Here is a 14,669-nt window from a genome sequence, read left to right as displayed (position 1 = left end):
GCACAACGACGTGTTTCACAATAGCACGCAGGCAACATGCACTTGACGGCCTTCACTTTGGGGGAACTGAGGTAACTGAGCAGCAGCGTTCACCACAGCTTGCCTCAGGGGCACCGGGGGGAAAGTGCTGGCCAGCCTCGGAGGCGACCGTTGTTGGTGGGAGGACAAGTGCTGCCCTGGTGCTGCATCCAGCGCACATGCAATTGAGGTGGGGGGCAGGGTAAACGAGGGAAGTGGCCTTGCATTAGGGATGCCTGTATAAACTGACCATGCCTCTGCAGCTGAGATAGATAAGGCACAGCCACAGTGATATGATTGGGGTCAGGCTCCTAGCCTGCCCACCCATGTAAGTAATGCAGAGGCGCCAATAGGCCACCAAGTGCTCCATACATTACCCCGCCCCAGCAACCCCCTTGTGCCCCGACACACACTTAGAGTCTACCACCACTTTATTGGACACGGACCAGTTGGTCTGCACACATTGTAAAATCTCCTCGGCCAATGCTGGCCACATGGTCACCACTGGAGACACTCACAGCCCCTTGCAATCTCAGCATCTTGGTTTGGACCAGTGTCTCCCATGTCGCAGGTTGACAGAGCAGTCAAGCAGCGCACTCATCTCTGGCCATCTGAGGCATGACCAGCACTCTCTGGGAAGCATTAAGGGGCGGTAACACAGGGCCAGGAAAGGTGCTAAGTACAGCCAGCTGTGCAAAGGCAGGAGCAGTAACCTCATAAATAAGGGGCAATAGGAGCTCCTGCACACAGGAACGACAATGAGCCGTGGCTGGTCAGCACCTAGTGACACCCAGGGTCTATAGACGCTGCCTGCCTGCCTGTAGATGACTAAGAACCAATGTCTCCAACGACTGCACATGTCTAGGGACCTGGTGGCTCTCATCTGCCACTTACTGCAGGACTTGCCACCATGGACACATGGAGGGCATCTACGGCCAGTGGCTGTGAAAGTGACTGCAGTGCTCAATTTCTATGCCAGCGGCTCCTTTCAGGGCTCCACAGGTGACCTTTTTTCACAATTTGCCAACCACAAATGCATCCATGAGGATCTTCTCCAAGGCACACAAATTTGTGCATTTCGCCTGGGACCAGGACAGCCAGGATGCAAGGGCCATTGGATTCGCCCTGATCTTGGGATTCCCACAGGTGCAGAGTGCGATTGACTGTACTCATGTAGTGCTCAGGTCTCCATTGCTGCACTCACTAGACTTCCACTCACTGAATGTGTAGCTGGTATGTGACATCCAGAAACGTATCCTGCAGGTGTGCGCACATTGAGTTGCTCGCAGATCCCTGCAGTCTTCCAGGAGCTGGCTGAGGAGAAGATGGAGGAGCTGCACGTCTCCTCCAAGAGGAGGATGCCGACGGGGATGAGAGTGACCTGAAGGCTGCACAGAGCAAAGGGAAGAGGCCCTGGATTGAGACACCTGCCTTTTATATCTTGTGCAGAAAAGTTTCACATCTGAGGGACAAGAACACTGCTCATCAGAACAAAGAGCCATAGACAGGGATACATTCTTAGAAGTTTATTGACAATACTGAATGGTATGTACAAATGATTAACACCCATGCCTGGGCTGTGCAACTACTTTTACCTAACTTGCCGCTTCACTAATGGTCTAGTGGTGAGGATTCGGTCCTATCACCACTGTGACCTGTGTTCGGTTTCCTGTCACCGAGTGATAATTTTGCTTTATTGACCCCTTTTATCACATTTTGGTTTAAAGTTTATAAGGTTCCTTTAAACTTTGTTCTTGGTTTTACAGCTGACCTGAATTAGGGGCTGTGCCTGATTTATCCCAATTTTGTTAATTTAGTTTAATTGTTTTAACTCAGAAAGAGTTACTTTTATCTAACTTTCCTAACCATGCCACTACATCTTGGTGTTCCCCGGACATCCACAGCAGAGGTGGAGGGAGCCTGTGATGCCCTGTCTGTGATGACTTTGGCAGGCGTCCGCTGGAGGGCCGAAGCTTGGTGGGCCCCAGCCTGCTTTTGGGGTCCTGCTGTGTGGCAGTGGCACCCTCCTCAGCCTGTGAAGCTGGATCTGTGGAGGTCACAGGAAGATGGGATTCGGACAGGCCAGTCACTCCCAGAGTCACCTGGGTGGATGGCCGCGGAGTGTGCACCTGCTGATCCTCCTCCCTATGGGTGCTCGTGGGCCCCTGGCTGACTCCGTGAGCAGAAGGGGTAGCTGGAGTGAGATCGAGCTGCCCGGCACCCTTCTCACGTACACACTGTTGGAGGGCAACTATGGCATCAGTGATGGAGTTGAGCCCGTGCAGTAGTGACATTCTGGACCAAGGTCTAAATGGCGGCCGCCATCCTGCCACTGTTGACCTTGGTGCGTTGCAATACCAGCGCTATCACCTCAGCCTGAAGATGGACGGACTCCTCCATTATGCCTTGCAATCTGAGAAGTGCAGCGGACATCTCTTCCTGTTGTTCCCTAGCTTGCCTTTGCAGCTCCAGCAACTGTGACATGACCGAGTCCAGAGGCTCATCACCTGACTTGGACTCAGCAACATTTTGTCCTCCAGCAGTCCTCAGGGTGCCTGGGAAGTCCCTGCCTTTGCCTGCTGTGATCAGAAAGTGCGATGTGCTCACCAAATTGTGACCCCGAGGCTACTGTAAAGCTAGGTCCCACCGAGGTGTGTGTCTTTGCACTGGTGGAGGGTGTGGGTGAATGCTATGACGGGATTTCAGGGAGGATACCTTCAGATTCTTCTTCGGCTTGATTGGAGGCCCTGGGCCATGGACTCTGTTGGGTGTTTGGCAGATGTGCCTGCGAAAGCAAGGGCAATAGCCTGTGAAAGAGGACACATCAATCACAGTGTGGTTATCTCTTGGAAGTTGCACTGCTGGATCTTCACTTGGTAGAGCAGTGCTGACCTCAACGTCAGCACAGGTCCAGTCCCAGACATCGCCGGCCAGCTGGATGGCTCTCTTTTTGAATTCTGTCACAACTTTGATTTTCGGCATCCCACCACCTGTCTGCGACCTTTCCCTCCTGTTGTGAGCATGTTTTTCCTGCATGGATAGAGATGGGAAGAGTGTATCAGGATGCCTGCCAGCCCAGATGATAAGCATGCCAGGCTTGTGTGGGTGGTGAGTGGTCCCTTGGATGAGGACAGTGACGGTGTGTGTAAAAGAGTGAATGGTGATGTCCCTTGCACTGGCAGAGTGAGGGCCCTGTGGGTGTGTGATGGGTTTGTGAGTGTGAGAGTTGGGAGTGATGAATAGAGTGATTTACACTGGCGGAACGGAGATCATCATTCATCCTTTGGTGGCACTTGGTGGCTGTCCTCCTCTGTAGGCTGTTTGCGCAGACCACCACTGCCTCCCAAGCCAGATTGGTGACTTTGCTGCCCATCCTGCACCCAATGTGGGGCTAGAGCACATCCCGGTGGACCTCCACGGCATCCAGCAGTCGCTCGAGGAACCTGTCGTTAAAGCGGAGGGTGGGGGGGGGGGGGGGTGGGTGGGTGGGGGGGCTGCAGCCTTTTTTCCTTTGCTGGCCATGTCTCCCAGGCAGTGTTGGTGAGCTGGTGGCGATGGGCGCTCTGCTGGCAGCTGCCTTTTAAAGATGGCGGAGGTGTGATACAATAGTAGGGTGATGGCGAGCAGGTGAATGAGAGCACGCCATGGAAACGGCCTGTTTTGTGGGAGTGAATAAATAATGAGGTGGATTCACGATGATACAGTGTGAAAACCTGCCATTTTCGTCGGCGGGTAGGACTCCATTTTATCCGCCCGCTACCGCACTTAGTGCAATTCTGGGAAAATTCTGCCTAATATCTGGGTTGCACTTTGATGTAATATTGAGGGAAGCTGCACTGTTGGTCACTGCACTTCAACATGAGGTGTTTAGGGAGGTGTCTGCGAATTGTGCTATATAAATGTAAGTCTTTAATCTTTGTGTGCATTCGACAATCTGTCTGATCCCACATTCTTATCCAAAATATGCACAGTCAGGCAGAAATTAACAGAACCCAAAGGAACTTCACAACTGAGGACAATGAATACAGGTATCTCAAATTTTTTAATTTTACCCCCATAAGGTCACTTCACATCATTTCATTCCATTTAATTCCCTCTTATTTTACCCCTTTTACTTATTCCCATCTTTTCCTTTCTTCAGTGCCAAAGTCACGTGCAATTGACGAGAATCTGTTTGAAATATCATCTATGTGAAAAGGGGTCCAATACAATCTGTTAAAAGGTCACATTTGCATTATAAGGTGTGCAGAATTACTTAGCAAGTACTCAAAGGCATCCCACGCTATTACAGCCATTTTATTGAGATGTACTACATGAATGTACAGGACAACTGAGGAAAGCTATAGAGCAAATAACTTCCTGAATTAAAGCAGAAGGACTGGTCTTTCTTCGTGCAAAACACTTACTGTTAGAAATCAGGCTGTGTTTAGCATGTATGCTCATTTCAGTTCAGCAGAACCATAGAGCTGATTAAACTGAGACAAAGAGGAGTTAGGCATTTCCTACTGCCTGAGCTGCTTCCGTCTCAAAAGGCCTTTTTAATTCACATCAAGCTTTTCAAATCTTTTCATTCCAAGCTTTTTCTCCCTTTTTGACATCTGTTCTCAGCTCAGCATTGATAGCGGAACTGAATTAGAGTTATAAATAGAAGATGAATCACTGAGAGGGATTTTTATGGAAGATGGGGAGTCAATTCACCTTTGTTTTAACCATAAACACTGAATGGAGTCAATTCAGCTTAAGTAAAACTCTTATTATTTATTAAGAATTGAATTGAACAAATCAGGAACTCCACTGCTTGAAATACTGATGGCATCACAGGGGAATTCAGACCGATAACAACATGACTGCCATCAGTTAGCCTGTACCCTTCTTTCTGTAACTATCACACCTTCCAAATGATTTCTGGTGTGCTTGGATTCATCTGCACTAATTAAAAATGTGTTAAAATAACAGAGAAAAAGAAAATCTGTCCAGGTACTTGCTTGGCCATGTCTGTTCCCTGCAATTTTACCGTCCAGCACAAATAAAATGGATGCACAGAAGGTCACACATCATCCAGAGTCATGCCTCTGCAGAAACACTAGTGATTCTGAAGTCAGTATCAGTGTTGCTACTTCACACTTCAGAGCATTTTACAATTTAGGAACACACTTGAATAAAAGATTGCAGATCCTGAAGGAGCCTGAAAATCAAACTCAGGGCTGTTCTCACTGTCTTATAAGATAACAAAGAACCTATCTATAAAAGTCCGTAAATGTGAACATTCCCAATGATTTACTCACCTCTCTGAGCAATAGAGACCAGGAGGGTGTGTATGTTTGTGATGATTTAACTCATTTCATTCGGGCCAGTGGTAGGACACTACAATTAGTCTCAGGGCTCTGGGTTAGTAAGGGAAATGTAGAATGGGTTTCCTACACTTCACTGCTAGCTAGCTAGCTACCTCTGCTGGAAGTGTACACATATTGGGCTGAATTTTGTCAGATCTGTGAGGACCCCAGTGACAGGCAGGGACAACCGCACCTCAGCTGTTTGGAGACCCCTAGCTGCATTTTGGGCCCACCCAGCAACATCCTGTTGTAGTCGGGGCTCCCATCCCTTTAAAAGACAGTAGCCCACCCCAAGAGCTGCCAATTAGTCTCAGGGCTGGCTGATCTTCAGTCTCAGTAGCACCACTGGGATCAGTGGTGTGGGAACCATCCATGAGCCACAGAGTGTCCGATTAGGAGGGCACCTCACCCAAGTCCACAAACAGGCCACCAGGGTTTACCAAGCAGTCTCTCCAATGCGGTGCAGGACCCACCCAACACTGGTAAAATGACAGCAGCAGCTGGGAGAGGCTCTCAGTTGGCCACTTAAGCGGCACAATTGGCCTCCTGGTGGCAGGATGGTTCTCCACCTTCCTCCTCGCTAGAAGAATACCATTGCGGTGGGAAGGTGACTGGCACTCCACACCTCCTGCCTTCCTTCACCATTTACAGGCACATCCTCTTCCCAGTCTATTGGGTGAGGACTGGACTGAGCCTGTATAATATCCCCTATAGTCAAACAGCATCCTGTCTTACACATGAATAGTGGATGAACTACAGCAGGATGATTGGCACCCATGGATCTGTAAACTAGTAGTAACCCAGTCAAATCCCTTCAGGTGAGATGGGGTGAAAAATGACTGGAGGAAATAAGCAATAAAATCTGTCAGTTGGGCATTACTATGGCATTCGGACATGCCAGCAGTCAGTTATTATAGGTATCTATGGAGGTTCCTGTCTCATCTTGAGGCTATTATTATCCCCAAGGAACTAAGGTAAGTTAGGATTGTGTGGAGTTAGATCCAGCCCAGAGATGCATTTGTCAATATTGAAGCTTCTTCCTCTCTTCACCTCTCCAAAGAGCCACCAGCTATAATTGCAAGTGTGCTTGAGGCTGGAACCACCTTTGTCCTTCTCCATGAATCTATCCCTTTCAACCCTCTTTTGCCTCACCTTCAGCCCACGTAGAATCTGGTAAAGAAGATATACCACCATATTCTCAGATAGTTTCTGTTTTTTCATGATATGACTGAGGTCCCGCTCCACAAATGGCATCACCAAGTAACTGTGAATAGAATTTACACACACACACAGAGGTCTGAACACTCATACTTACAACAGCAACTTCATTCAGCCAAGTTTTAAAACATTGTACATTCATTTATTCTAGAATTCATTATGTTTGGAAGTAAAGTTTTAATTTGTAATCTTTATTATTTTTGACATATAATAACCCCTAACTGCTAGTTCTTTTTATATCTGATCTAGGGTAAAAATTATGAAAGTCCCATATTTACAGGACTGAGAATTCACATTACAAGAAGGAAATACTTCCATTTGCTTGTTTGAAAATAAGAAATGAGATCTTAATTATAACTGAATATAGCTCATTACTTTCCATATGGATTTCATGTCTTATCACAGTTAAAACCAACATATATGTCTCAATGACTTGGCTGAAATATCTACTTCAGCCAAGTAGACCAAATGATGTTTGTTTCACTCCCCAGTTTATGCTCAGTTAGTTGATCTACACCAAACAACAGCATCATCTTGCATTTATATAGCATCATTAATGTAAAACATCACATGGCGCTTCACAGGAGCATTACCAAGCAAAATCTGACATCAAAGCACATAGGGAGATATTAGGACAGGTGACCAAATGTTTGGTCAGAAAGGTAGGCTTTCAAGTGCATCATAAAGGAGGAGAGGTGCATAAAAAAATTGGAGAAGTTAAGGAGGGGCATTCCAGAACCTAGTGCCTAAGACAACAGAAGATACAGCCACCAATGGTGAAGCAATGGAAATTGAGGATGTGAAAGAGGTGAAATTTGGAGGTGCGCATTGATCTCGGAGTGTCGTAGAGCTGGAGGGGTTTACAGAGAAAGGGATGGGTGAGGCCATGGAGGAATTTGGAAACAAAGATGAAAATTTTACAAATCAAGGCCATTTCAAGACCTGGAGCCAAAGTAGGCCAGTGAGAACAGGGGTGATAGTTGAATGGGACTTAGTGCGAGTTTGGGCACACCAGCAGAGTTGTGAATGAGCCTAAGTTTACAGAAAGGCAAGAGGGGGAAGCCAGCCAGGATAGCATTGGAATAAAAACAAAAAGTGGTGGAAAAACTCAGCAGGTCTGGCAGCATCTGTGGAGAGAAAGACAGAGTTAAAGTTTCGAGTCCGTATGACTCACATACAGACTCGAAACGTTAACTCTGTCTTTCTCTCCACAGATGCTGTCAGACCTGAGTTTTTCCAGCACTTTTTGTTTTTGTTTCAGATTTCCAGCATCTGCAGTAGTTTTCCTTTATCTTAGCATTGGAATAGTTGGGTCTCAAAGTTGAACAAAGCATGGATAAGGCAGGTAGCATTAGAGGGTGCTACAACTGGCTCCGGTACACCTAGGTTCGGGGAAGGGAAAATTAGCCAGACATATTGGTCATGTTCAATATGCAGTTACCCTTCTAGAAATGTAAGTTTATGGACATTGGGCAAGTGAGACTTCTGTCCAGATTTCCCACAATTGGACAACTTGCCGACAGCCATCCGCAAGATTCGTACATGAATCATGGCCACTTGTTTGAGGTACTAGAGGGCACCCATTGAACTGTACTCCAGGAGGAGAATCAGTACCTTCATCAAGCCAGGGGAGGAGTAATAGGTATCAGAGAATCATACAGCACATAAGTAGGTCATCTGCTGCATTGTGCCTCTTGGAAAGAGGTTTAACTCCTCTGTTCTTTCTCCATGACCCTGCAAGTATTTCCTTTTCAAATATTTATCTAATTTGTCTTTGAAAGTTACTTTTGAAACTAATTCCACCACAATTTCAAGCAGTGCATTCAGATCACAACTCATCAAGCAGGATAAATTATCCTCATATCCACTCTGGTTCTTTTGCCAATTATCGCAAATCAATGGCCTCGTATTATCAACCCTCATGCCAATGGAACCAGTTTCTCCTTATTTACCCAATAAAAACCCCATAGTTTTGAACTACTGTATTTTTTAACCTTCCCCGTTCTAAAGAAAAATGATTCCAGCTTCTCCCATCTCTTCACATGCTTGTTCTTTAACATTTAAATTGTGACTCCAATGGCTAGGTTCAGATTGAGCCCGTAGCATGGCTGCATTAGGTACACGATCTGAGAGATTATACTTAAAACGGCTATTGCAAAATGTGTCTGCTTGGGCTTGTTTTTCCTTTACCGTCAGTATCAAATCTGGTTTGTCAAGAAAAAGTGCCAAAAATTACCAAAATTACTCCCATGCTCCACTGCAGTTCATAAAAAACAAGTCAGTGAACTTAGCCTGTGGGCAACGGAGCTAAGAGGATCAGTAATGTCCCTGACTCCCATTAGTTAGCCTTAGGGTGGCAGGGAAGTGGTGCCTAAGGTCATGGAAAGGGGGTGGGAGAGAAATAAATAACTAATTGGCCAGGGGTCTCATCCATGATCACAAGGTGACGCTCTTGCTAAAAGTATAGATGTGGATGGGATTGGATTAAGGTGTGATGCCCCTAAGGTCAAATAGCCTACCAACACTGACAAGGCTCACACAATAAACAATGGCCTTGGTGAGCTACCTAAGGGTATTGGTCGCCCATTAAACTGCACCCCAACATTTTGTTTATTCATTCACAGGATGGGGGAGTCACTGGCTAAGCCAGAATTTATTGCCCATCCCTAGTTGCCCTTGAGAAGGTGGTGGTGAGCTGCCTTCTTGAGCTACTGCAGTCATATATAAGGCAAGCATAAGGGAATTGGGAAAGGAAGTATTAATTTATGCTAATTATCATGATAATTAATTTATGCTAATTATCAAAATCAGAATCATGCAAGTCTGTTCGAATTGTCTTTGGCTTGCGCTCATGCGCATCAACTCTTTCTCAGCATGTTGTGGCAAAGCCACAGAGATGAATGTGAGAACCGAGTCACTGCCAATCCACCACATTCTCCTGCTACTTATGTAATCACCACATTCCTGCTTTGTGGGGGGGAAGAGGGTGGAGGGACTCGGAATCATGTTACCCAACTCTTAATCCATATTCCAAAACTACAAACAGCAAGAAACACCAACAATAATGATTGTGTACCAATTCCCTCACAGATCAAAGCATGAGAATGTGTGAGAGAGAAAATGGAACACAGATGGAGAGAAATATAGCGAGAAAGGCCAAGTTTGAAAGGCTAGGTTATTTTTTTCCTTGTCCTCCATTTGGCCTTCTAGCACACCTACACCATCAGTTTTCTTTATTCATTCACAAGATGTGGGCACCGCTGGCTAGGCCAGCATTTATTATCCATCCCTAATTGCCTTTGAGAAGGTGGTGGTGAGCCGCCTTCTTGAACCGCTGCAGTCCCTGTGGTGTAGGTATACCCACAGTGCTGTTAGGGTGGGAATTCCAGGATTTTGACCCAGTGACAGTGAAGGAATGACAATATAGCTCCAAGTCAGGATGGTGAGTAGCTTGGAGGGGAACTTCCAGGTGGGGTGTTCCCATGCATCTGATGCCCTTGTCCTTCTAGATGGTAGTGGTCATGGGTTTGGAAGGTGCTAAGGAAAACATTTATATAATGTCTTTAATACAGTAAAACTTTGCAAAGCCATTAGACATTGCCATAAACGGGTTTTGAGTGTGAGTGGAAGAATTGGCGATAATGACTGAAGGCATAAAGGAAGCATGCTTGAAAGTGATGTGAGAGGTGGTCAGCTGGGCCAAGAAAGGTCTCTCACTGAAAGTTTGGAGGGCATAGGTTGGGATGCCTGACTGGAGGAGAATGCATTGATTGGGACGGGGGTGGGGGGTGAGGCCTAAAGGGGCTGGGCTGTGCGGAGTTTGTACCGAAAATGAGAATTTTGAATCCAGTGCTGTGGGAAAAGGGGAGCCAATGGAGTTTCCCCCTGATAAACAAGACGGAAGAACCAGATGGACTCTGGGCAGCTGAGCATTGGACGAGTTGAAGTTAATGTAGAATAGAGCATGGAAGGCTGGTGAAGAAAGCAATCGAAGATATTGAGCCTGGAGATGGCAAAAGGCAAAATGAGGGATTCAGAAGCAGTGGGGGAGCAGACGGAGAGGGACATTGCCTGACTGGGAAAATAGATGGTCTTGGCGATTAATAGAATATGGAGCATGAAGTTCACCGCAGGATTAAATAGGGCACCAAAGCTATGTACAATCTATTGGCTCAGAGAAACAGAATGTGGAGGTTTTGGTAGGAAGGTGAATGGCCTTGCAACTAGTCACTAAGCCTCCAGCTCTAAAAAACCACTAGGCAGTGCACAGGGTAATGCCTCTCGTCAGTTCTGGTCCCCTGCCTGTTGGAATGATAAATGCCTTCACTTTGTAACTTCCTATAGTGATGCAGTGAAGGTTTGCACTTCAGCAATAAAATTAGCGAAGGCAGGGAGAACTGAGAACATGAATAAGTAAATGCCCCAACATTTTATTGATGCTTACAGAACTTTGCAAGACCAAGCACGTAATCCACAACATGTAAACAGAAGAGAATTCATGTACTCACAAGCTCTGGAATGTATGTAAATAGTCTTCTGGTGAGAAGACATTAAGCAGACAAATCACCTGCAAAAAAATAAAAAGAATGATAAAAAAATCATAGAAGAAATATAAGCAAACTTAACGTATTAATTAATATGCTCAGGATTAATTTGCTAAAGCTAGCTGATCTTAACTCACATTTTCCTGTTTGTTGTGTTTGAGCAGCCGGAGCTCTCGGTATGCTCGCTTGGCATGCAACAAAGATTGGAAAGGTCGGTGCAATTTCTTCACAGCCACTTTATCGCCTGTCTTCTGGTCAATAGCTGAACTGGATAGGGCAGAAACAAGAAGCAGAATATCGGGCTTGCTGACTGATGAAGTGATTAGAGCTGCAACACATTATGCCATGAAATGAAAGGATGTGGCCTTTGCCTCATTATTCTTCAGCGCTAAGTCCCTGATCTCAGCTGTGGGAATACGTCAAGCAGGAGCCAGACACAGTGGAGAAGAATCAAGCAGAATCCTGTCATTTTTAACAGTTCCTTAGAGTGGTATCAACAGAGGTTCCAGTGTAGTTCACCAGTCACCTAGCATATAAATACACAGAAAGGTCTGAGGAACACAATACATTACACAAACACAGTAAAAAAAATGAAGAATGTACCAAAACCAAAGCTTCCAGTGAAGCTACACTTACTTCGCAAATGCACCATATTTATCTTGTGTTTAGATCTGAACAGTTGTAATCATATTAATTGGAACTAAAGGACTGATTTTCTGCCTCCACAAAACACTTGTCAGTTGCTTACTCTGCTGTACATGGCAAGATGTTGAGGCAAAAACATTGTACCTCAAAATATTAAATGTAGCTTTTTCCTGCAATCATTTCTACAAGAAAAACTTTTTTAATTTGCAATTTATTTAATTTAGATTTCCCCCAGCTGCTGTTGTGAGATTTGAACCTGAATCATATAAGTCTAGGTCTTTGAATTACTAGTCCAGTAATACAACCACCATGCTACTCTGATAGCCTGAGATTATGCTAGGTATCCCACTGGATGCATAATGCAGGACCAAATTTAGCTCATGTGTCCTACTGGGTAGCTGGTTATTTGCGGTATTATTCAATGCTGGGTTGAATACTTGGCAATATCAGTTAACATCAGTCATGCTACTCCTCTTCCTTTAATAATGCATAATTTTACCCTGACTTTAAAAAAATGTTCTTAGGGTACGGGCACCACTGATGAGGCTGCATTTATTGCCCATCGTTTGAAGAAGCTTTGCTGGGTAATGGCTCAGTGGGCATTTCAGAGCACATGAAGAGTCAATTACATAGAGACTGTCACTACATGTCAGCCAGACCAGTTGGGATGGCAGGTTCCTTTCCTTTCAGGCCTTCATTTGAGCAGCTGGGCTTTCACAATTCAGAGGCTTTCACGTTTATTGCCTTGGTGCCAGCTACAAACGAGAAGATTTATTGAACTCTTGATGCCTGTGCTGAGCATATAATCACTACATGAGCTTCTATTAGTAATATTGGAACATTTTTTTTTGGCATGCGTTTGCAGGAGTGATAATGGGACATTGTTACTCCATGTGTAGCAGTGTTAATGATCCCGGTGGCATGGTTTACTGTGAACTTGGCTGCTGATGAATAGTACTGAAGGCATATCTGTTCTTGGATGTAGCTCAGAATAATAGGTCTACTGTTATTTGTCAATGACACAACCATTGACTTCAACCCTGATCTTTCCAAACTCATCCAAACTACAAACACAAATGAGTGTACAGGAAAGTTAAACACAGAAAGTTTGGTTCCAACTGCACGGCCACAGTAATACATGGGGGACACAGGTTCAAACAAGGGAACAAGCAAATTTAGAATGATCAAGGGGAGATGGTCGTGTAATGGGAATATCACTGGACTGGTAATCCAGAGGCCCATGCTAATCCTGTGGGTACATGGGTTCAAAATCCTACCAAGACAGTTGATGGAATTTAAATTTAATTAATAAAGCTGGAATTGAAAGCTAGTCTTTTAGTAATGGTGACCATGAAACTACTACCATTGATTGTTGCAAAAACCCATCCTGTTCATTAATGTCCTTTAGGGAAGTAAATCTGCCATCCTTACCCTTAGGGGTCTGCCCTACATGTGACTCCAGACCCACAGAAATGTGGTTGACTCTTAACCGCCCTCTGTTCAAGGGAATTAGACGGTGAGCAACAAATGTTGGCCTCGTCAGCGACGTCCACATCCCAAGAAAGAATGAAAAAGGGCTTCAGGATGTCTCCGTGGTGACATAAACCAGGACTCATCCGGATGCTATGACTTCCCCCTCTATTTATACAGTGACCTCGCCAGTAATCCTAAAACAGCGAAGTTCGAAGTCTAAAATGGGCGAGGCAGATGTATAATTGTTTAGACACTGTAATCAACCAGATAGGTCTCTGAGATACATACCATCCGGGGTTGCCATGAACTTCCATCAACGTTATCTCCACCGACAGACCTGTCTTGTTTACAAACTTTACTAATTAATGGAATTTTCAAGTTCCCTCCACCTCCTCTCTTTAAAAACAATGATATATTTCTACCCTATGAATCGGTAACATTGGTAACATTTCCCAGTTCGTACAAAAAAGTTGGCAAGTTGCCAACTGAAACGCTGAGACTCAACCCCATGTCTTTCTGAATGGAGGTTTAGGGGCGAGGGACAGGGAGATCTGCCGAGACTGATCACCCTCTCCCGGAGGATCACAGTGATCCCGGTCCGAAAACTGCTTCGATCCCTCCCGGGGTGACAACCTTCATCTCATTCTCGCCTTGGTGTACAAGTCTTCGGTTTTATGATGAATTATGTGTATTCTCGAACACACAAGCACACCTCACAACCTTATACAAATAGTATATTATAGCAGTTTAAAGTACTCGTTTAGCATAGCCGCAATTACTAGTAATTATATCAACATATAGCAGTATTGCTTTTTTAAAAAAAGTCTTATTGTTGGTGTCTCCTTTTCTAAGGACACACTAACTTTCTGAAAACTAAACACCTTCAGCTCTGGCACCCGAATCCGCAGCAGCCCCCACATTTAGGTCTTAAATGTCATGTTAAGCCAGCACGCTGAGAGGCATGTACCCATTAGGACAGTCCGCCTCCAGCATTGCACTTCCCACTTACCACACGCTCCCGTAAGCCCCTGACCCTATCGGGGTGAGGTCGGTGTACCTGAGCGGCACTTCCCAGGTCGTCTTGTTAATATCGTGTCTGTAAAAACCTTTCCTCACCGGGGTCCCCATGTCCCTGTGCGGCGCTAAGACTGTCAATGCCTGGAAACCCTGAACCGCCAGAGAGCAGCAACAGCCAGACCCCAGGGCAGTTTCAGGTGAGTTTCACCAGGCTCATTGCCTGCGATTGCGCACTGGAGTTGCCCCCGCCCCTTGCTGGATGAGGTGTGTTCCTGAAATTATTGGTGCACGTTTTATGCAGCTGGCGCCCAGTCACTGTTTCATTTCCACAAACTGCCATTATCCAAATTCCAATTTAAAAATCAATCCCCGCATTGTGTTTACCCTCACACTGAAGAGTGGGTTGTACTGCTCACCCTTG

At 45.5% G+C, this 14,669-nt stretch overlaps 1 protein-coding gene across 3 annotated transcripts in view; it reads right to left on the bottom strand.

Moving 5' to 3' along the window:
* The window catches only part of zgc:171775 (STKc_p38 domain-containing protein), a 32,412-nt gene extending 17,951 nt beyond the window's left edge, over nt 1–14,461 (bottom strand). For 2 of the 3 annotated variants that reach the window (XM_041192090.1, XM_041192091.1), the window contains exons 1-4: nt 14,241–14,461; nt 11,251–11,380; nt 11,078–11,136; nt 6,504–6,615 (exon numbers count right to left, since the gene is read on the bottom strand). In XM_041192090.1, coding sequence (XP_041048024.1) covers nt 6,504–6,615; nt 11,078–11,136; nt 11,251–11,380; nt 14,241–14,359 — 420 coding nt within the window. In that variant the 5' untranslated portion in view covers nt 14,360–14,461. The remainder of the gene's footprint in view (nt 1–6,503; nt 6,616–11,077; nt 11,137–11,250; nt 11,381–14,240) is intronic. The other variant, XM_041192092.1, reaches the window with a different exon arrangement.
* Nucleotides 14,462–14,669: the final 208 nt, after the last annotated feature.

Source organism: Carcharodon carcharias, chromosome 7, assembly GCF_017639515.1.
Source record: "Carcharodon carcharias isolate sCarCar2 chromosome 7, sCarCar2.pri, whole genome shotgun sequence".
Lineage (NCBI taxonomy): Eukaryota > Metazoa > Chordata > Chondrichthyes > Lamniformes > Lamnidae > Carcharodon > Carcharodon carcharias.
Note: the sequence above shows the minus strand (reverse complement) of the source record. Positions and strands in the feature narration are given on the sequence as shown.